General features: G+C 42.6%; 2 protein-coding genes across 4 annotated transcripts in view; both read right to left on the bottom strand.

Moving 5' to 3' along the window:
- Positions 1-126: 126 nt before the first annotated feature.
- Positions 127-13260, bottom strand: EXOSC10 (exosome component 10). The gene is made up of 25 exons (XM_065855279.2): positions 13091-13260; positions 12358-12494; positions 11792-11915; positions 11534-11638; positions 10942-11107; positions 10050-10161; positions 9683-9758; positions 9429-9539; positions 8862-9005; positions 8574-8764; positions 7830-7986; positions 7061-7209; positions 6716-6766; positions 5824-5935; positions 5173-5223; positions 4541-4619; positions 4256-4377; positions 3956-4045; positions 3245-3319; positions 2688-2775; positions 2389-2462; positions 1689-1857; positions 1167-1228; positions 804-877; positions 127-301 (listed from the first exon to the last, which is right to left on the bottom strand). The coding sequence occupies exons 1-25, from the start codon at positions 13247-13249 to the stop codon at positions 271-273; spliced, it is 2709 nt and encodes a 902-aa protein (XP_065711351.2). The 5' UTR covers positions 13250-13260; the 3' UTR covers positions 127-270.
- Positions 13261-13944: 684 nt separating this feature from the next.
- Positions 13945-22680, bottom strand: part of MTOR (mechanistic target of rapamycin kinase) — a 54322-nt gene continuing 45586 nt past the window's right edge. For all 3 annotated transcript variants that reach the window (XM_065854924.2, XM_065854920.2, XM_065854922.2), the window contains 14 exons: positions 22303-22437; positions 22026-22200; positions 21660-21795; positions 20815-20962; positions 19970-20092; positions 19660-19742; positions 18429-18501; positions 17842-17916; positions 17200-17335; positions 16747-16812; positions 16327-16407; positions 15975-16055; positions 15426-15531; positions 13945-14900 (listed from right to left, as the gene is read on the bottom strand). In XM_065854924.2, the coding sequence (XP_065710996.1) occupies positions 14885-14900; positions 15426-15531; positions 15975-16055; positions 16327-16407; positions 16747-16812; positions 17200-17335; positions 17842-17916; positions 18429-18501; positions 19660-19742; positions 19970-20092; positions 20815-20962; positions 21660-21795; positions 22026-22200; positions 22303-22437 (1434 nt within the window). In that variant the 3' untranslated portion in view covers positions 13945-14884. The remainder of the gene's footprint in view (positions 14901-15425; positions 15532-15974; positions 16056-16326; positions 16408-16746; positions 16813-17199; positions 17336-17841; positions 17917-18428; positions 18502-19659; positions 19743-19969; positions 20093-20814; positions 20963-21659; positions 21796-22025; positions 22201-22302; positions 22438-22680) is intronic.

The following is a 22680-nucleotide window of genomic DNA, read 5'->3' on the forward strand; positions in this document are numbered from 1 at the left end:
TCCAAGAAGTGACAAGTTTGGTCTAACTGAAGACACAGGATCACTTACAAAATTAGAAACAAACCAACTTTGTGAGGATAATTAGAAAAAACCCCAATGTGACTATAACAAAAGTGAAATAAGATGTTTTTCCTTTTGGCAAAAAAAGGGTTTTAATGGGTTTAAAAATATTTCTGTACAAAAACCGCTCAGTATTTGCCTTCCTGTGGTGACAATACTTCTGACTGTTGTTTCGTTCAGCAGCAACTCCCACAGGTCCTGTAACAAGGACTATCTCTTTGGCCACTGGTGCCTGGAACCCCTGCAAAAGACACAGAAAGACTTCAACTCTTGCTCTAATTTCACTCAAGACTGAAAACCTTCCTCCCTGCCCTTCCTTATGTAGCGTTGCTCTTTTGTTGACTAAATAATACACAAGGATCACGCCTCATAAGCTACACGTTAATTACCTATTCAGAACAAGAAGGTTCGTCTTTGGCAGGACTGTTATTTATCTTTCTCCCAAGCTACGCAAATGTTCTCCCCACCTCTACCTATCTCTGTGGCCAAAGAAAGCGACTCCCACATCAATTAACACAAACTTTCACCTCAGCTTTTCAAACCTTCCACCCAGAATTATCTTTGATTGCATTAATCCTAAGATTTTTTTCTTTTTTTCCTTTAAACTGACGTCAAGCTGTGAGTAGGTGTTACGCAACCTCTTCCCATGTGCTTAAGCTCCCACAGCACCAGAGGACAATAGCTGTGCTTTGCCCATAGCTCCGGGGCACAGGTGTGAAAATATTCCACCGCTGACAACACACCTGTCGGCTTTCCCCGCCAGGTAGGACATGCTTCGGTTTCCAGATTGCTGAAGTTTGTTAGATCCAGCAAATTTCTGCACACAAAGTAAAAGAAAGAATGAAACAGCACCAGCAGAGTGAAGTACCTGCTGAACACACGTGTGTATGAAAAGGTGGGAAACAACAAGAGAGTCTGGGGGTGCCAAAAAAGGTCTTCCTGAATGGGAAGAGGCCATCACATGGAGTATGAGCTGGTGATTGAACTGGCAGCTCAGTACTGAGTTAGGGAACGTTCTGCAGAGCCAGAAAAAGTCACCTGCCGTCCCCAGCGGGGTATGTGCTATCGCCAACCCTTCTGTTCCTTCTCGCGTGACGTGCCCCTACCTTGCCCGTGTAAGCTTGCTTGGCAGGATCAAACTGTGGTGACTGCTTCGATTTGCTGCTTCCTAAGGCAGAGAGGAGAGAAGCTGTCATTAAAGTTTTCCAGAAAGAACAGTACATTCCATGGTGCTCCTCGGGTGATAAGGAGGTTTCACTGCAGTCTCCCACATGCTAAAATCCAGAATGGCCTCTTAAGGGCAGGAGATGCTTTTCAATAGATACTTGTTACAAAGGAGTCAAATCTCTTTTTCCTCCCAGTTCCTGGGGTCCAATTAAACAGATTATTTCCCTATAGAGAAAAGAAGCAAAATAGGAATCTACAGTCCCCTTGGCCAACGGTTTCAGGGTTTTCTTTCCAAATCAGAAAGAGATGCTAAAGTGTGCATTCCCCAAGTTAATGCGAGTGCATTCTAACAGTTTGTACTGCCCTGGCACCTCTTACACATTCACACGCAGCCTTCTCAGGGCTCAGCTGGCAACATTTTCCACAGCCCGCAGCACTCTAGTAAGAGATCCAGATCTTACCCGCAAACACTTTGAAGTTGGACTTGCTGTAATCAAAGGGGGTAAACTGCTTCGGTTCCTCCAGCTCCTCTGGTTGCTGGGAGGCTTTTGGCCGTTTCTTCTCTTGTTTTGGCAACTCTGTTCCCGTTTCACTCATAACTCTCTCCCTTTTCTTATTAGCTTGTTCCTGCTGTGAAAGCAACCCACAGAATAGAAACAAGGACAAGCTGAGGAGAGGAGAATGAAACATCGCTGTGTAGGCATGAACACCAGCATGCAGATGAACCACCCAATGGACCCAGCGACAGCCTGTGGCAAGAATAGTGTGGGAGAGAGTGCTGTGTTCTTCTTTGGGCCTAAACTGCCTTTTTTCAAGTATTTTTTCTCCTCTCACAGCAGGCACTGTTCAGATGAAAAGCTGCCATTTCACAGGATACCAGAGGCTGAGGTCTGTGATCTGCTGTGGCCCCACAGGCAGATTTCAGGCAAGTGAGGTGCAGCAGTGCAAAGCATTCCCTACCAAAGATACATAGGGATGCGAGGATTTGCACAGCACAGTTGCTAGGGCCCTGCTGCTACACAGGGCAGAACCCCAGAAACACTGCGATCAAAAGACTGCTATTCAGGTATTTCAGAATTATAGGGGCTCAGGGTTTCATTCTGAACTATGTGATAAAGGTTAGAAGGGGTAAAGGCTGGGAGCAGGGAATTGATGACATACCATCGCTTGCTGACGAACGGATATAATATTTTCTGTTGCCTCTTTATACGCCTTCTGTGCCTGGTCACGAGCAGCTGTGGAAACGAAACAAGCTTTGCTGTAAAAAGCAGGAGTAAGTTACCCAGGAGCTTAGAAAAAGCAAGCAAAGCAGCTCGTAGCAAGTCTCAAACTAAACAAAGTAAAATCTTTGTCAAACAATCTCACCCATCAGAAAATCCATTACCTAAGGTTTTCTTGTAACGGGGAAACAGCCTGTGTGCGTTGGGAAAAGCACGAGAGGAAGGGAAGAATGGCTGTACCTGACTGCTGGGCTGCTTTCTTTTTGGTTTCATCCTTGGACTCCTTCTGTGCTTGCGTCTGACTCATCAACTTCCATCGATTGCTGATCTACAACAAGAAAAAATTACCCAGGATCACTGTCTTTGAAGTTTTATGGCAAAAGGGAGTTTATAAACTTGCTACCACATGCTGGTCTTCATTAAGAGTACAAAAGATCAAATTGGATTGTAAAAGAGATTAAGATCTGCTGCAGCAGGTAAAGTAAAACCACGTGCTTTACAAGTTCTGAGCTACAAACAAGCCATGAGAACAAAGGCAGGTACAGACTTCAGTAGTAGTTTGTAGCTTTGATGGACAGGGAACATAGTGGAATGGCTCCAATCCCTGGTTCTTCGAAGGATACAAATGCTATGGAAACAATGAACTATAGATTCAGAAACACGACAAGTTTCTCAAAACTTGTATTCTTTTTCTAAGAAGAAAAAAAATCCTATATTGCTAAGATTCCGAAATCAAAATCATCTACTTATTTGTTTATTTTGTACTACTTGGCAGGAAATTGTAGCTCGAAACTTACTTCATAGATTTTTGACGATGGGTCAAACTTTGCAGACTGTGAGACGTAGGCAGGATTCTGTTCTGAAGGCAGGTACTGTGGAGAGGAGAAACATTTTGCTTTAAACACAACACATGACATTTAGCTCATTGCTCAAATGCTACTTAAAATGTTTCGAATAAAAAAATTCATATTTAAGAAACATTCCGCAGATAGCTCACATTTTGGGAAAAGACAAGTTACCACAGCTATGGCAAAGAGAAACATTAAAGAGAACACAAACAAAACAAACCCCAAAGCCCAACTCCCAAACACACACCAGAAAAAGCTGGTTTGATATTATTTCCTAGTAATTTGCCATTCTAAATCTATAACAAAGTATTCTATTGTTCTGATTCACGTGAAGAGTAAAATCAGCTCACTAGCTCTAGCCATAAAGTAGAGAGGAAAATGTGATGCAAATTTTAAAAACCTCAAACTTGATTAAAAAAACCCAACAGCGAGAGGTCTGTTTACTACGTAGAAAGACATTTATCTAAGAGGCATTTCAGTGTGTTTTGAAAACAAGTCCGCACGTGTGTGCTCTGCAGGAAGGACAATCTCTGATTCCACTAGGAGAGCAGCAGCTGATGCTCTACCAGCTCTTTCACACACACCTGGAAAGCCAGCCCACAGCACCACTGCTCTGGTAGTCCACCCGTCCCACTACAAACACATATTGAGAGCTTTTACCATTCTAAATGGATTTTCAAAAGATTCCATTATACGCTGAGCTTTCTGCTGTGCACTGGTTAAAGCTTTCTCATTTTCTTCATCACATTCCTATAAAAAAAAAAAGGGGGGGGGGGAATATTAATAATTTTTGGTTTGGCTACTGCCATTTCACACATTATTTCTCACTCTATCTGAAATTCCACTGATGGCAGTAACGCTCCTTACTATTTCTTACAACACTTTCACACAGTTTTATCAGATTATCAAGTATGTTTTCTAATACTTAAATACTGACATGATCACAAACACGTTGCTTACACTGAATATGCTGACAGTGGCGGTACCAACAAGACATGTTGTTTCTGGCTGTAAAGCCTGAACATCCATTGTACTCCCACTGTCTGAAAAGAGACAACCATGTTCCAAAACTGGTGCAGGCTCTACATGAAAAGGAGACAAAGCTTTTATTAGATATTTGCATATTTTACTGGTCTTTTATCTAATGAGATTTCACTGAAAAGTTACTTCACGGCTGCTTATTTCCCCATATCAAAGCCACATCATGTCATTATCAGCACAGTTTTTAGGTTAAGTCCAAATTACCCAAGGCAGAGTTGTTCTGAAAATCATCCGTAGGAATGCGGGAACTGTCATGTGGACCAAATAAGGTATTCTCCAGCTTCTGCAGGGAGATTTGAATTACAAACACCATTAATACACTAACTCTATGAATATGATTTCACATATTGCAGAGACACATTAAGGAAAATTCAAATAAAAGGGTGAAACTCAGAGACTGAATATTCTTACTATCGCTCACTTGCCAGAGTGCATTGCACCTGACAGCAAAAGGGCCTCTGTGCAAACACCCAGTGCCTAATGCAGATGCTTTATTTACTTCATATGATGAGGAGAGTAAACAAGTTGGCTTTAAAAACTCATCTGAAACTTCTCTTCTTACAATCAGACAATACAGACTAACACACACAAAACTGTCCAGCAGCTCCAGTGTTTGCTGACGAAACCTTAAATGTTGCTATTATCATGGTTTGTAAAACACAGATTTACAGCTGGGAACGTTTTGAGCCCAGCACAGAAAAGTAACACTAAACTTAAGAAGAAAGACTTGTAAAATGGATGAGAGTAAATAATTCACTAGAGGCCAGAATTTTGCTACATTTGTTTCTGAATTTAAGGCTTAAGACATTAGGTAACAAATATTCTGTAAACAGTACCTCAGGGTTGGATAGAGGAGTTCTCTTCTTGACTGCCAAAGTGATTTCTGACTAGAATGGGAGAGAAAGAGAAATCACTTAAATGCACCTGCCCTATTTCTTCTATGTTGGCCCCCTTATCAATGTTTTAAAGACATTTATTACCAGCTAGCAATGATATTCTTTCTTCTTCTCCTGCAGTGTTTACATATGGATAAACACCTCACAAATGGTTTTGTTTCACTAGAGGAAGACTGTATTAATAAACATGTTGATGATATATTTTAACTAATAAACTTCTTACACCCAGGGTGTTTTTTTGCTTCATCATAGCTGTAAAAGCTTTATAAATCCATTTACACAGCCAACAAATTCCACAAGGTCCAGTTCTTCCTCACACAAGCAAACAAAATGTGCAATATGTGGACCTTGTTTGAGTAGCATCTGATCTTCTACTGCTTTAGTTTTTCAGAAAACTACACTGTGTGTAAGCCAGCATGCAGCAGACAACAGGCAAGAAGTTGCAGTGTATCTTTCTGCTCTAAACGCTATATTCACTGTGCTCAAAAAGCAAACTCCAGCACACACATCACCATAGGTCACCATTTAGCTCCAGCTCCTCGCTACGGAAAGCCAGTGATGAGTCTCTTGCGTGGTACGAGCTACTCCTACCTTGAGAAGAGGCATCTCCCGGGCCTGCTGAATGAGGAGATGCAATTCATTAATCTGCTGGCGAACTAGTGGTGGGACTGGATTACAGCAAGCAATGATGCCCTGGGGTTCTCTAAAGAGAGAAGAGAAAAATTCAGTGTGTTGTATTTACGGCCGCTGTGTCAGGCACTCACATTCAAAAGGCGCGCAGCCAGATACTAACGCAGTCCTGACTGTGACAGAATAAGACAGGTCAGATTAATCTGCCAGAGTTTATTCTCTGTGATGAAAAATTCTTCTGTACCAGGTTTGTGCAGATAAGGGAAAAACATTAACTCAGCTCTCCTCTCATTGATCTTTTTTGTGGTCTGTCTGTCCCCACCCTAATTTCATTCCTTGTTCAGTACTCAACTATGAAAGTTGAGCCAAGCAGCAGACTTGCATTTAAAGATGCATTTTTATTATTCTCAAGTATGGATATTAGATTATGAGTGCCAAACATGTGAGGAAAATGTTGTATAAACTGAGTGTTTTAAGAGATCTGCCCCTTGCCCCCCACCCAATCCCTTTAGGAACTGAAAAAAACCCAAACCAAATAAATGTTATGGGAGAACTCATCCCCCTCTTGCTCTGTAATACTGGAGGAATCGCAAGGGGGAATGTGTGACATACACTAATGGAAAAGAATGTGTTTTATTAGTGGAATAAAATTGGAGAGATGTATCCCAGAAGAAGTTTGGAAGCTTCTGAAGTATTATTGCTATTTACTTCTCTTCCATATCAAAGAACTATAGAGAAAAGCATTACTGACAGCTGGAAGAAAGGGACCAATTGCAGAAGTAATTGCACACTAGGAAATTACTCGCTGGATATTAAAACCAAATGAGACTCCTCAAGGGTGAACAAAACTTACTTGGGCAGCTCCTCTGCTATCTTCAACAGCATATGATTTGGTAGCACATATCTACAACACAAAGAGGCGGTGTGAATGTAGCAGAATGTTAAAAACTCTTAAAAATGGCTTCAAAATGCACAAGTCTGCCCCAATTTCAAGGTCTGAAAAGGCGAAACCAGTGAAAAAGAAATTAAGTAAGGCTGGTCTAGATGCCTGGAAGAATTTACTCCTAACGTAACGCGACTACTGTGTAAAAGCAGGATGAGATAGTACACTAACTGCTACGGGTAACAAAGTGTTTCCACACAGTCCAAGAAACTCCTTGAAGTATTAAGCCAGTGTCTATAACAAAAGCCCTCCTACCCTGTACTCTCATCCTCCTGACGGGCCATCTTGTCTCTCCATGCAAACAGCAACCTAAACGCTGCCAGCTGCTGCGTGTTCAGATGTTTTTTCTGCCTCCTGTAGAGCTCAAGGTAGGATTCATCTGAAAAGAGGGGCTTGATGTATTTCTGGACAGGAAAAAAAGACACGCTTCTGATCAGTATCAGGTTTGAGCTTTCTAGTTCGCCTTGCTTCACCGAGACAGAATCTCACAAAGACATAAGGGGACTGAATAAACTCAGGTACAGTGTGTCTTGCAGCTTTCACCCTATCCATGAGAAACATACATCTCATCCATATTTAGGGGAAAACCACCCTCACAAACTCCAGGAGCAGCTTCAGACATAGAAATTACTCAAGCTTTACTATATCAGGCAAGACCTGCTTTCATAGACAGTATTTTCCACAGGCACAATATAATTATCTCGTAACGCAACTCGAGCCAGGCTTTGAACTTCTATGAACGTCCAGTAGAACTGGAAATGTAACATCTCTCTTGGGAAAGACACACCTGAAAGCATCAGGAGGCCAAGGAACACTAGCATTCCAAAAAGGGGGCATCTGAATCCAAGTATTTTAGCCAGTGAAACACATGACTGCATACAAATGAGCCAGAGTTTATAAAGCTGTTTTCAGATACACAAAGAGGAAAGTTGTGTGGATCTACAAATGTAGAACAGGCAAAGGACTTTCTGTCCTACTAAGGCCATACTCTGAATGCAGGTAATCCAACCAGGTGAGGCTTTACCTTCAGGCAGATGTCCCTGCTGCGCTGCCACACGACCTGCAGCTGAGTGGGCTGCTCGTTCCCTCTCTCCCACAGCGCCTCCCTCACTTTGTCATAGATGTAGAGCAAGTAGTGAGTGTCATCACGGGCATACTGAATCATTTCTTCCGGCAAAGGGCTAGAAAAAAGAGTCAAAATTACACTAATCCATTCCAGTTGCCCCGCCAAACTCTCACTTTTCTCTTGCAAGGCATAACAGGGCCAACTGCATGTAAAACATGCCAAGAACTGATATAGAAGTTCTTTTTCTTTACTGAAAGATTTGTCGGGCAATAGTAGTAACGTGCTGTGCACTCTCTCATTCAGACGGCATCTTGTTCACGTGCAAGAGAGCAGGATTGCTGCGTAGCTAAGTCAGGTGGCAGAGCTGCTTGTTACAGTATTTGTTATAACTCTTTTCTCTCTGCAGACCCTACAAAAAGACCTGGATCTCTGTGGTGTGCAGGGTTCATCAATACTGCAGTGATTAAGCGCTGTTCCTAAGAAGTGAGCTTCCAGGAGCTTTTCATTACTTAATCTTTCCTCATTTTCCCAAAAGAACACAGTTTCCAAAGAAATACAGGAAAATTAACACTCATGAAAGAACTTAAAGCACAGCCAGGTTCACTTCCAGACTCAGCTACTACTACGGGGCTTGCAACTACAATACAAAGACAGATAAGTGCTACCCTGCAGCTCCAGCCCGTTCAAGGAGTCAGGTTTTACCGTATCCTCCAGTCAGCCAGCTGGTACTGCTTGTCAGCATCTATATTGCAATACAGCTTTAGCAAGTGGTCCAAAGAATGCCTGCCGAGGTTGAGGAGGCGAGCAGCTTGATGGGTATCAAACATGTTCACCAAGTACAGGCCAAAGTCTTTTTGCAGCCATTCCACATCTGAATCGGCACCATGAAGAACCTTGAAACGCAAAACAAATTGAGAATGATATGAAGAGCGTTTCCACTCCAGGCTGCACAGGAATTCTGATGGTGGGCTTGTGAATTTGGCAGCTGACCTTCACAATTGCGGGGTCTGTGAAGGTCTCGTTGAGAATGTTCATGTCGCTGCGCAATTCCAGTGTATCAATAATGAAGTCTTCTGTACGGGTGGAAATCTGCATCAGGCACGTCAAGCCCAGGAAGCTCCTGTACGAATGGTGCTGAAAAACATGGGGGAGAGATGTAAGCTAGGACCCACTACAGAATAGCACTCTAACACAAACAGCACACTAAACGAAGGAAGAAAAAGTAACAGAGGACTTCCTAAAGAAAATGACAATTGGATGAGCAAGCTTTCTCTCTGCAGTCACAAATATGACATAAAAAACCATGGGACAAATTGAAAGAAGATAAAATTCAGCAGGAAGTGTGCAGCCAGTACTACCACTGGAAAATTTATAATATTGACAGTTTAATTCAACCTTCTAGATAATATCTGACAGGTCAGGGTCATGAACTGCCTTTTCATGTCAGAGAGGATAAAAAGCAGAAAGAGAAGACTACAAAACAGATGAGAATATAATGGTCTCCTAGGTACTAACAGCACACATGTAACTTTTCAACAGAAAAGGCAATGAGATTACCTCTAAGTCCAGGGCAAATTCTTTACAGTTCATGAGCTTTTCATTTAGTTCTACGAGCTCATCCAGCGTGGTGACAAAATGACAGGGTGTTTCCTTGATGGGCCTGTACATCTGGCAGAGCAAATCATTAGGCATGGTATGTTCTATGGCAATGCCCACCCCTGACCTCCACTCTCAACTCTGGAACTCATCAAGTATGGCCAGCTGTAAACTTACTGCATCTGCAATAAGTTTACATTAATGTGGGCACCAACCTGGGGTTCTGGTTTCTTCAGAACTCCATCTGGTGGAGAAAAATGCTCCAGTTCATACTGGTAAGGGTGAGCAAACCTGTGGAAATTAGGAAGACAGGCACAGACTAAATTTCAGTCACCTTCATGAAGCCAGAGCACAAAGACTTTGAGAGCTATGGCAGTTTCCCTACTAAGTAGAAGTTGTGTCTCTTATTAAGCACAGGTTTAAAATAACTGCAGATGTCTAAAAGAAATCACACGCAACGTAGAGTGCGGACACAAACACATGCAGAGCTGTCACACATGAATAGCATCAGCACAATGGGACCATCAAGTGCATGTTCACCAATGGTACTCCAAGCACCTTGCTCTCAGTTCAATTTCTTACATGTCTTGCTCAATTTGCTGCGTCCTCTGCTGGTGTATGAAGTCTGCCAAAGCAGCTGGTACATCCAAGTCTTCAGGGCGCTCCTTTCGTTCCCGTCCATTTTTTGTGAGGGCTGAACAACCAATATGGAACAACTGGACTGGGTCCCATACATAACATGTTCTCAGCCTACTACTCTCTCCCCTCCACCCACCGCAAGATCTTATTAAAATCACAAAGCATCAAAAATCTTAACAATTTGGACCTGCAGCTTTTGCTGTCAGCAGGATTTCTGCCTGCCCCTCTAAGGACAAGTCCGTTACTAGGTTCTAACAGGCTGTTGTTAAGCAAGATGCAAGGTGGTCCTGCTCAAGAGCTTGGAAGGAGATTGAAAAATCTTCAGAAAAATCTTTCAATCATTCCCAGCTACTAAAAGTACAGCGGTATTAGTGCAGACTGTGCATGAATCACCAGCAGCAGAATGACACATTGCTGAGACAGGATCTTATGCTGGTGACTTTGACAAAGCACCCAAAGCAAAGGCAGGTCTAACCATACACCTGGTGTTCCTAACTGATTAGAAAGAATTATCTGTAAAGGCAACTAGACTAATCAAGACCACTTCTGGTGCCAGAGTGACTCTCATCATGCATGTTCAATGGTGGTAAAGAGAAGCAGAATATCTGTTTCAAACAGATTATTTGCTATACACCACCAAGAAGATGCAGTATGCTGACCTACCCTTACATCGCATATATATAAACAAGAGAGTCACAGACCTTATTGCACCAAAATGGTCAACACCTCCTGCTGTTACCTGTTTTTACAGTCATTGATTTCTCCTCTAGACTGTGAGGACGGATTTGTGTCAAATACTCTCAATAGGCAACCCAACAAAAACCAAATCCCTTACCTTCAGGCAAAGGTTTCAAAGCATTTGGCTTAATAAAAAGTTTAGGTACAAAGGGAGTATTGGAATTGTCAATTTTTTCCCGAAACTTAAGCTGTGGTCGAGAGATATTCTTGGCGTGAAGCAGTCGGAAGGTTTCAGATTGAGTTCTCTTGTGTGCTTCTCCTGCCTATTTGAAAAAAAAGGTAAACCACAGGTAAAACTCACCTGACTTAACAGATGGTCAGGATCAGATATTCAGAGTTTCTTTTACTCAGCCTAACCCAATATTCAGAGTAATAAAGCTATACTCCAAATTCAAAAGTGAGTCACTCTCCTGCAGTGAGTCCACCACCTAAGAATGAAAGTTCTCTGAATCGGGATCCTGAATTCAGATGAATAAACAAAGGAAATGCTGTTGTGTACATGAAACTGAAATGGCAATCAAAAGCGCAGGGAATCTGGAATCAAGTTTGAATAAATACAAAAAGCAAAAAAGGGGGAGTTAGGATGTGTGAAAAAACGTAGCAGAACATTTAACTACTCGACTCCACTGGAAGCACCAGTGCTGGGGAAAAGCTAAAATAGCCCAGCAAACTGCAAGCAGAGGCCTCACCTTGCGATTCCAGCTGGAAACGATCGTCTGTGGGGGCTGTAACCCAGCAGGGAGGACTGGTTGCTGGTTTTTGTTCACTCCTGCTGCTTCATCCAATAACATACCCTAAATTCCAGAAAAGAGGGGGTTTAAAATAACAAAGAAAACCACCAGACTGAGGAAACACTAAAGCACTTTGACTGAAATTCTCACAATGAAAAAAGAACTTGTGGCAAGTCGGTAGTTTACAAGAACAGTATCCAGAAATAATTAGCTTACCACTCTTTCAAGAATGACGTCATTGGAGTCAACCAGCATATCGAATTTATCTTCCAGCTCCGTGACTTTGCTGTGATCTTTCATGCGGCTGCGGCAGCCGTGATATTGTATCACCTTGCTCATGCTTGCAAAAGAACAGCACAGTGATTAGTAATGTGAAAGCAGGTACGCTCAACACTAGACCTTCTCTTCAACTTTCTACATCGTCAAAGACCGAAAATCAATTAAATGCAGCACCTACAGATAACATCGTGTGAGCAGTGAAAAGAAGAAACACCTTTACAGTATTAAGTGTTAAAATTAATTTCTTATGAATCAGGTGACTTTTAAAATAGTCTAATGCGTTTTATATCAGCATCTGCTCTCTGCACAGCTCTTTATCCAAATCACTACAAAAGGCCCTCTTTAAACTTGTTACTTAAACTGCCAGTTGCTAGAAAAGTAACTAAAATTAGATATGTGAAATGAAACATACAGCAAGTTTGGACACTCTAAAGAAGGGTGCTGCCTTCTGTTTTGGATTAGGAGCTCTTAGCAACATCCCAGAGACACAAACGCATCCTTACCAGTGCAGGAGCCGGTCACCCTGTGTCTCGCAGTACGCCCTGAAGCCAGGGAAGCTTCGGTAGAAATCGTACTCATCGCCAGGCTGAGGAAGCCCATTAGATGCCTTTGTTGCAGTTACCACTGTGCCAAGAGCATACTGAGCAAGAACACCATGTTATAAGCATTTTCTTCAGTATTTTGTTCATCTCTTTACCCAAGATAAAAATACATTTTGTGTGGTTTGAACTATGTGGTTCTAACATATATTACTGTGCTTATTAACATGAATAAGTTTACAGCAGTTCAGTTCACACTGTCTATTTAAAGTGATGACAGTCTAATACAAACAAGACTCAAAACTCAGTCTAGTATTTACAGTTTTAAAGAACGCTTGTTAAATCAGCAGGAACACAGACAATCATTATTTTAACAAAACAACCTGCAGTGCCTCCTGCTGGAGGACCGGCAGCCGCTCCCTCCCTCGGAAGCAGCAGCAGCGGGCACAGCTGAGACCCGAGTCCGGCGATCCCAGGCCCGACGCCCATGGCCACGCGTCCACCGAGGGTCCCGAGCCCGGGGCGCTCCCGGTCCCCGGGGGTTCCTCACGGAGGCACCGCCCGAAGGGGGAAGCCCAGGCATTCCCTCAGGTAAAACTACAGCTCCCAGCATGCCCCGCGCGGCGCACGGCACACCGGGAGCGGTAGTGCACGGCGCCCCCCCCACCCTGCTCCCCCAGGCCCCATCGCTGCGTACCTTGACGAAGGCGTCCACACTGTCGAAGCCGGGCAGGGCCGCCGCCGCACTGCCCCCCTCCGTCTCGGCCGGCCGGCCCTGGGCCCCGCCGCGTTCCCCCTGTCCCGCGGGGCTCCCCGCGGCGGCGCCGCCGCTCCCCCCACCGGCGGCGGCCGCCATGGTGCCGCCGCAGCCACGCGACGCTCAGAAACTCTCGCGAGAACGCGGGCGTCGTGGCGTCAGGGGGAGGCGAGCAACGGGCGGAAACGCGTGCGCACGGGACAAAGCACCGGGGCTGCACTCTAACGCCCCCAGGCGGCGCGGCGGAACCGGCCCCTAGCCGGGAAGACGGGGACCCCAAGGGGCTGGAAAGGGGCAAAACGCCCGGGCTTCTGCCCCACAGACACCCACCCGTGGGGCCAAGGGCTGCCCACAGAGCAGTTTTCACCACTGCCACACAGCCTGGAAAGGGGGCAGCATTGCCCCCCAAATCCCTTGACTGCCACCTCCCTATTTTGGAGTGCAGTGCTGGCACAGGGGAAGCCCAGGCAGGACAGTGACACATCCCACACTGTCCTTTGAGCAGTGGCTTGGACTCTGAGACCAAAAAAAGCTAATGTTCTTACTACATGGATGACATTGCATCTGCTGGAAACCAAAATTTAAGGGCTGGATGGTCAAGTTTCTATGATACAAGTGACAGCCCTCAGTCCTGGGAGTTCGGTCTCCAGCTGCTACCAAACTACAGCCAAGCACCTGAACTGATGCAGAAAAATACAAGAATGGCAATAGGAAACTTCAAAACCAAATTCTTAACTTGCTTCCCTGTCTCTTCCTAAGTACTTAGGAACAAACAAGAACACGGTCAAAATACATACATTTTGGTGTAATTTATTGGCACAAAAATATTCAAATACAACATGGCATCTAAACACAGCTACTCTGTTGTATTTTGTGCATTGTTTTAATATTTTTAATTCATAAATCATAACTTTATCTTCACCCTCATGTTTAACCACCATTATTTTGTGTTTCAAGTTATAACATCTGCCTCCTGTGCCAAGTACTCACTGTCCCTGGTTATTTCTGCTTTTTAATCCAGACACTGCAGGAAGCTCCCAAGTGATATTTTGTTTGTAGCCTACACCAAATTTGCCACCGATTGATGTGCACAGAGGCACCTGACTTTGCTGAGCTCAAGCTCTTCAATTCTGGGATCTGCTCCGACATCCTGATCTAGTCCACAACATGACTCCTGCACATGAGTGGATAGACAGCTTCCAATTTTGGGGCAAGAATCGAGTTTGAAAACATGGTAACATGATAAAACAATGGTAAAATTCTGCTTCTCTTCTTTTTCCTTCCAGTTATCCATCTCACCCCCAAACCTAAATGAAGCCTTGTGCATCGAGCTCACTGCAGCCACACCAACAGGACTGACCAGGGCAATAATTAATCTGCAAATGACTTAGTTACATTGCAAAGTAAGTCAAAACCCGTATATAGTTATTTTCAATGGATGACCAGTTCCCCAAAGACCAAGTGTCCCCATAGACATCTCTGGTACAATCAGTCTTCCCTGTCCTGGACGCCCAAATCACGCCTTGTGTTTCAGACAGCTTGTGTTTCTCCAACAGCAGCTTTACATTGGTTTGAACCAACTTTTAATATACAATAACTCTTTTCATTTACATTTCAAAATATTTGACAAAAGGCTGTATTTCAGTCCAACGTTCAGTTTGTGTTTGTAGAAGAGCAAGTTTGGAGTGCAAAAGCCTCCGGAATAAAAGGCTGTGGATACTTTGGAATCTTCTGTTACCAGAAAGGACACCTGAAGAAAACAGAGATATTGTAGGAGTGCTGACTTGCATAGGTTCACAGAGGCAACACTGAGAAGGACTCAGATTCCACACTAACTAAGCACTGTTTTAGTACAGGAAAAGCTGACAAGTGATCTCTGTGCTTCTTTCCAGCTAATTAATGGTTAAAAAAGCTAAAAAGATCTATTTCCTTAAGCATAGTCCAACATTGGCTAACTCAAAATGACAGTAAATCAGCTTTGTTTACTTAACATTTGATTCTCCACTGTAACCAAAATCAGTGACCACCACATGCCATATTTCAAATGCTTAAACTGCTCAGGCTGATTGCGGTTTAAATGTTCTAAAATCCCCGTCACTCCAGAAAACAACAACTTTCTTACTGAGTCCTGGCACAGCTCTGCAAAATTTACCACTGCAACATGTGCAAAGGCTCCTACATAAAACTAACTACACCGGTGACATTTTCCTGAGCTGTTTTCTGCGTGGATTATTCAGAGGTGAATTTTGCAAGGTTGGATGAATGACAAACTCACCATCCAATGTAGCACTGGCACAGATTCTCGTGAGAAGTCGCTTGCTTGATGAGCAGTTCTACTTGTGTGGGTACATCGAGAGTTTCGTCGTGAGAGAAGTCGCGACCTTTGAAATGAAAGGGTGGAAAACAACATAAATGGAAGTCACAAATCACAACATAACTTGCTTCTGGGTGGCAAGCTAAGGACTGATAGGGCTGTTAACCACCCTTCCCTTCCAGTACATGAAGTGCAAATTTTTCCAAACATGGAGAACCTCTAAAGACAGACAGAGCCCAGAACTCCAGTCTCCCTATTATTATGGTTCCTTCCTTTTCTCCGAATAACAGATAAACCAACAATAGATAAATTTCCAGTAGCTGGAATCCTGGTCCTAATTCCTTCAAGTACATTATTTGGCAGGTGGGGGGTAGTTTCTTATAAACTTTAAGAGCATAAAATTTTGGTGTTAGACTGAAACAAGAAAATTAACACAAAATACAAACATCAAAAGTGGTGCCGATCCATCTCATCATATTTTATGTTTATCTTATACAAAAACATGCTCACCAGTGAGCTTATCTCGAACCCTGTTGATGATTTGAATTGCCTTCTTATTTAGAGCTTCTGGCTTCACTAGACCGTCTCCTACTAAAAGAGAGAGGAAGGAAAATTAGGACTTCACCTGAAGAACAAAAACATCCGTGCTGCTGTTACATCTGCTCCTCCCAAACACCACAGATACCATTCTGAGAGCAAATAAACCCAGACACCAGCACATTACATCACTAATTATACTCCTCATTTATGCCGTCAAGGAACTGTATCTGTCCCACCTCATGTAATTGTACTTGGATCATGATGGAATTTTCTGATTTAAGAACCATTTCTGCATCAGTATAGAAACAACATGGAAACTTACTGAAGGAATGGATGGATTCAGGCACTGTGGTCCCAGTTTTCTTATGGGCGGTCTCACCCAATTCCACACTGTCCAGCATTTCTGTTGAAGATACCCACAAATATAAAAGTGTAAATGTGAAACTGAAAAGCAGATCCGATGATTACTTGCCAGTTTTTGCACATAATATTTGGTAGCTACGTAAATAACTATCAACAATTAGACCTTGGATTACATCATATACTCCAGAACGCTGTTAATGTAATTGTAAAGAAGTATCTGCTTTTTGAGCCAAAGTATTGAAGTCACCATAGTCCTAAAACTAATGAAAATAAGATTATCTGTCTACTTTTCAGGACTGAAAATATTTACTGTCTTGTGCAGTGCTAAAAAAACCCCAAACCATTCCAAACATTCATGGCATCCATCTTTTCTACTCACCTACTGACTGGCTGGCTGAGTAGGAGTCTGTTCTTGTTCGTGAGCGCTTGTTGCCCTTTGTATTTGCTGCAAGAAAATCAGGAGTTGAAAAGTATGAACTGGAATTTCAGTGTTTCATAGCAAATTTGCCCACAAACAATACAGACTTGACTACCTGTCTCTTTTCTCCAAATTTTATGCCACCTGAAACAGTTTTCAATTTCCTAATGACAACTAATACAAAAACAACCCAAACAATTTTGATTATAGCTTAGTTTGGTGTCTGTGTGTAAGGGCAAAAGAGTTTTAACCACTGTGGTAATTTACAATCCCTAAACCCATGGAAATAGCACTTGCAAAACAACAGTTTCAGGTTGTCTTCAAACAGATGTTGGATTTCAGGCATCTGGATTTCTTGTATTGTAATCAGACTGATTATTCTCTTGCTGTCACTGTTTCATCAGAATCACTTACTGTCCATCAGCCGCCAATTCAATAACGGATCGTACACGAAGGCTTCCAGCACAGCCATGACACTGTCCTTGTGTTCACGCAGCACTTCCATCACCGTGTGACAGGTGATTCTGTAATTGCCATCGAGACCCGTCACCTTCAGAGGAGAAAGAAGTGACTCAACCGTGCTGCTTTGTTCACTACGCGACTCCAACTCTGATCCGTGGGGAGCTAAAGTGGCTTGTGCTTTGAACTGGAATTCTCTGTGTGTGTTCATTGAGAACAAGACAGATGTTTGTTACAAACTGAGAACTCTTCTCCCATTAAGTTGATCATTAGGGAGTTCCATACCATTGGCTGTGTCTGTTTGATGCAAACAGCTGTTTGAAACAAGAAAACTAAGGAAGGCCCAAGAAACTGGATGGATTTCAGGTTTGGTCTTTTTTTTCCTCCTCATCAATTTTAAGTTGCTTTCCACTGTAATGTATTGTAAAGATCACAGGAGATATCTTAACTTACAGAAAATGCCTCTGCAATATTAACACCTCAGGTTCTTAAGGAGTGGAGAGGTTTAGCCACAACAGAAAATACAGGAAAAGCTTGAGAATCAGGTGCCATTTTCCCTAGGAACAATCTCCTTCGTGTTAAAGAGGGGATGCTTACCTCCATGGCGTTTGTCAGCATCCTCGTTAATCTAAATGGAATCTTCTCAGGGAACTTTTCTCTTGTCATTGCAACCTAAACACACAATGATGGAAAATCAGTAAATTAATAGCTCACTTTTTATTTAAGACATAAGAACTCTTGGGTTTTTTTCTGCTACAATCTTGAAGGTCGCATTTCAAGTAGGAAATAAGGTCCCAGCTCTATGCTCCTCAGTTTCCACAAATTCTTGGGAGAGGCTAGATAATTAACGTGATAACAGAGGGAAAACTCAAAAGCATGTGCCCAGCTGCTAGCATCAAGTAACACAGACTGCCTATCAGCAGCTTGAATTACTCCAAGAAATTTCATGGAAAAGTGCTGTTAGCCCTTGTTTGCTTGTTGCAGAGGTCAGTTAATCCCCAAACCAAGCCTCTGACATAAAGCATCTATTATTTTCATCTTGCCTGCTGATACAGTGAAGCCCAAAAGAAAGCCAAAGGGCTCACATTCCAAGGTCAGTTTGTCCTGGCTTATAGATTAATTTTTGTGCCATCAGAAAATGTGAAATATTATGAAAAATTTAATGTCCAAATACAAAGATTTACCTCGAAACAGTCCCCAAAGTCGATATGCAGGATCTTTCCGCTCAATCTGTCTAACATCAGATTGGAGGGGTGTCTGATGAAGGAGTAGGAGAAAAAACAGGGTGACAGACCATTATAAAAAACCCAAAGTAAATCACAGCAACTCCAGTCTGAAATGACATTTATCTTTGTGAACAGGAACAGCCAGTGACAGCTCGCTTGTCTGAGATCTTCAATCTCAGGATGAACAGAATTGCTTCCTGACAGTGCATCCATCACATTATTTCTGTAATTACCTCTCAGGAGTTAGAAATCTTCTCGCCTTGGAAGATAAACAACCTATTGGACCAGAACCATCAGTACCTTTTCTTGGATATGAACATTTATTTTCCAGTTAGGGTACATTATTCTACTTGTTTCATGGTTTTCCATTTTTTCAGTATAGAAAAATGTAATGAATTATGCTACAGGTGAAGCAATGCAAATTAGATTCCCACCAGAAGAGAAGAAAATTCGTGGTCAATGGGGCAGAGTCCAGCTGAGGCCTGGATCCAGTGCAGTGCCTCAGGGGTCAGTACTGGGGCCGGTATTATTCAATATATTCATCAATGATTTGGATGAGGGAATAGAGTGAGTATCAGCAAGTTCCTGCTTCACAGAATAAATGCCCACCAGGCAAACAAGTCTGTAAAAATCAGTAGTGCTACTGAACCCATTTAGAAGGAGACTCAGAAGATCTCTACCACTAAATACTTTCTGGTTTTACTTTTGCTCTTCAGGGAACAAAAACTGAAACACCATCATGGTGCTTCTTTCCTCCCCAAAAAGCTGGGTGTACGTGCACAGTCCTAACAGACTTTGCAGAAAAATTGCCATCTCGTATGCATGAGTGACACAAGCACACAGATTGGTGGCAAAAGTCAACAATATTTTTGTTTAATAGAATGGCTGAAGAACGATTTCCCATTCTGTGAGTGAAAGGAAAGGACAAAATTAGAACTTGTCATCCTTGATGTAATTCTGTGTGTATTGCTCTCAAAATGGAAGAAACTCTTTTTTGTATTCAGGATACACAAGCCCTACATCTCATGTCTGCGGTGTTGAAAATAACGGAGCACAATTAGGTCCTGAAAGACAGTATTGTTCCAACTGAGCAATAACCACAATGAAAGATGAACAGACCCAAGGAACGAATTGACAGGCCTGCACAGTCTGTGCTTTTATTTAAAGAAACCTTTAAAATTTCACTTACCTGTCTCCAAGGCCCAAAATGTACCCAACCATTGACATCACAGCCAGCGAACGAGTGTAGTTTGTTCTTCTGTCAAACCACACCTACAAGAGGAGACAAAATAGAGAAAGTCAGGCAGGCACATTGCATGTTTGAGCTTATATTTTGATGTGTACATTAACAACTTGCATACATGTGTGTATACACATTCTGCAGCGATGCATCTGGAGCTTATGAAGAATAAACACCATCTTCTCACTCATTCTGCAGAGGAGGTAAATCCACGTTACGCTGCTTGCCAAACACAAGCCATTACTTGTGCTGAACTCACCTCGGAGCTTGGACTCTTCAGCCACAGCAGTTTGGCGAGGTCATCACCAGCTGTGTTATTGACAGCGTGTTCAAACACCTCTACTTTCTGCATCAGAGTCAGGTGGTCATAATCTGGAGCCATCTATAAATGAGAAGTGACATTCAGCAACTCAAAAAAGACAATAAAAAACCCCAAACCACCTCCAGTAATCCCTAGTTGTACTATGAGAAACACAGTAAAGACAAATAATTTCCTATCAGGTTTACATTGAAATTATTTGTAGGCTGACCAGTCCATTGCCAAACAAAGTGAGATGACCGCCCAACAGTGAAGACTTCATTTAAAACGTGATACCAACTGATTTATCATCGACAAAGGAGTCCATAGCCATATTTAATTAAAATACTGCAAAAGAAATATGTTTCAAAAACCATTATCCAAATAAGTCTTCTGGGTTGGCACACGCTTTCCTTTTTGGCAGGCAATTCCAGCTTTTCTAGCAATGCTCAGTTTCTCCAGTCTGTCTAATTTTGGCCCCGTTGCTTAGACACAACGTTTGGAAGTGCCAGCAGCATGGGACCTTGTATAAGCCACATCACAGTGACGCAAAATTCCAAACACATTTTAGGCACCAGATGGTGACAACTTGTGGTCACTGCTAAAACAGGAAAGGAGAAACAAATAAACGCATAGCCAATTTTACGTCTTAATAGCATTTTATAACTCTTATCTGATATTTTTGCATTTATTACCGGTACCAATAACAATCAAAACAGAAGAACAAGCTGCACAGTATTTTTCTTCATTAAGACACTGGAGTCCTAAAAGAATGTATCAAGAACTCTGCCAGCTTTGCCCTTTACCCTCAGCATGATGCGATGTTCTATGTTCAGCAGGATCTTCTTCTTCTCTCGGTAGTCTCGGATGAGCGCGTGCAGCGTGTCACAGTGGGGGACCCAGCCAATCAAGCCTGAATTTGTAGACAGCGGAATAACAGCGTATCTCTGGATGCTACAGGAAAAAATAAAATGAGAATCATAGCTCAAATTGGTTTATGTGGTGAATGATCACATTTCAAGACACTTAAAACAACTACTACTAAATCTGGTTCTTGTCCAGGTTGTCTCTTCAGTAGTTGCTCTGCTTTTCTTCCTTTCAAGGAGACATGAAACATCCATTTGGATAGATTGGTGCCAGATAATCTACAGACATTCTCAAAGCTTACGTGGTTTTCACTGAAAGACTGCTTTCAGAAGGTACACGTTATCTCACTCACCATGATCTATGATTTGCACATGACATTTGATATATTCATTCTTGAAAGACATTGCACAGAACTGCAGTCAGTGACTATTCAACAAGCTATTTTGCGACTATAGTAAGGAATCCTTGATAAAGATCCCTCTTCTCAGGTTCCTAAGGCAGCACTCAAGCAATCAAAATAAGGGTTACCTCAAAGACCATAACTATTTATGAGATGAGACTTCAATTAAATAAAAAAACCCAATCCCTCAGGATACATTTCCTCCAAATTTGAATTCTGTGAACGTTTTTTCTCTCTTTTTTTTTTTTTCTTTAATTAACTTGGTTCCAAGATTTGCCATTTCCTCACAAACCACCTGATTGTCCCAAGGATTACTTGGAAACTGCACCTACGTCAAGTGTTACTTGGGCATAAGCACATCAGGTGATTACGCACAGCACGTACCTGAGGTTTTTACGAAGAGAAGTTGGGTCATTTGCTAGCAGAGTGTTGACCAGCCCAAAAAGCTGCATCACTCTCTCATCTTGGCGAAGGTCTTCATGACCTTTCAGAAGGAACACAAACTCGTGCCCATTGCTTCCTGTCGAAGAATTAATATACAAAAGTTTATTCTTGCTGAATAAACAGGCAAGAGCAAATACACATGCATGAAAGAACTGGAAAGTGTGGCACTTAGACTGACCAGACAACTAAGAAATATCTCACTTGAAAGGAAACGTTGGAGAGGTTTTACCTGTAAATATGCAGTTTGACCTGAAAGCAGTAACTATTAAATGCTAGAATAGCTAAGTGAAAACTGCGCACTCTTACCCATTAACGTTAACTTCCTGGGCCGCTGCTTGGAGGTGATGACCTGCAGCGAGGGTGCAATGGACTGAATGCGTATGATGGGCTGGTTGGGATCATATGTTCCTGGCACTGCCAATTCCAGGTCCCGGCACATTAAGAGTTTTGGCGATACGTACTGTAGTTCCAAAGAAGTGAGCTACCAAAAACAAAAGAAACAGAATCCCCCAGAATTACAGCTAAATCTCGCTGAGACACCTGAAGAGTTCACGCTGTCGAGGGACTGTATCTCTCCCCCTACCTGAGGCAGCTGCTTTGAGATCCGCCGGAATACGTGGTAATAGAGATCCCAAGCCTGAGTTAGGTCTTTGACATTTCCTGACTTCATGTACTTCCTGCACCATTCCTGAGCTTCCATTAGATCTCTGCCATAGGCCTAGGGAGGAAGTGAAAAAAAACAGGAAAAATAAACATTTCTATATGAGACATCCATACTACCGTGGCTCTTGTAGTATTGTAGTCACCAAAACTTACACAGATCTGAAGACAAATGTCAATGACAAAGTCTGCAACTAACTTAGAGAGTCCTAAGAGATTTTACTCTGTGTTAGACTGCAAAGGTCATTGTACCACATTTGGGGTAGGCAGCTGTCCTGCCTGTTTTTGAGGGTGTGCAGAA

The sequence above is a fragment of the Patagioenas fasciata genome, chromosome 23, assembly GCF_037038585.1.
Source record: "Patagioenas fasciata isolate bPatFas1 chromosome 23, bPatFas1.hap1, whole genome shotgun sequence".
In the NCBI taxonomy this organism is placed as follows: domain Eukaryota; kingdom Metazoa; phylum Chordata; class Aves; order Columbiformes; family Columbidae; genus Patagioenas; species Patagioenas fasciata.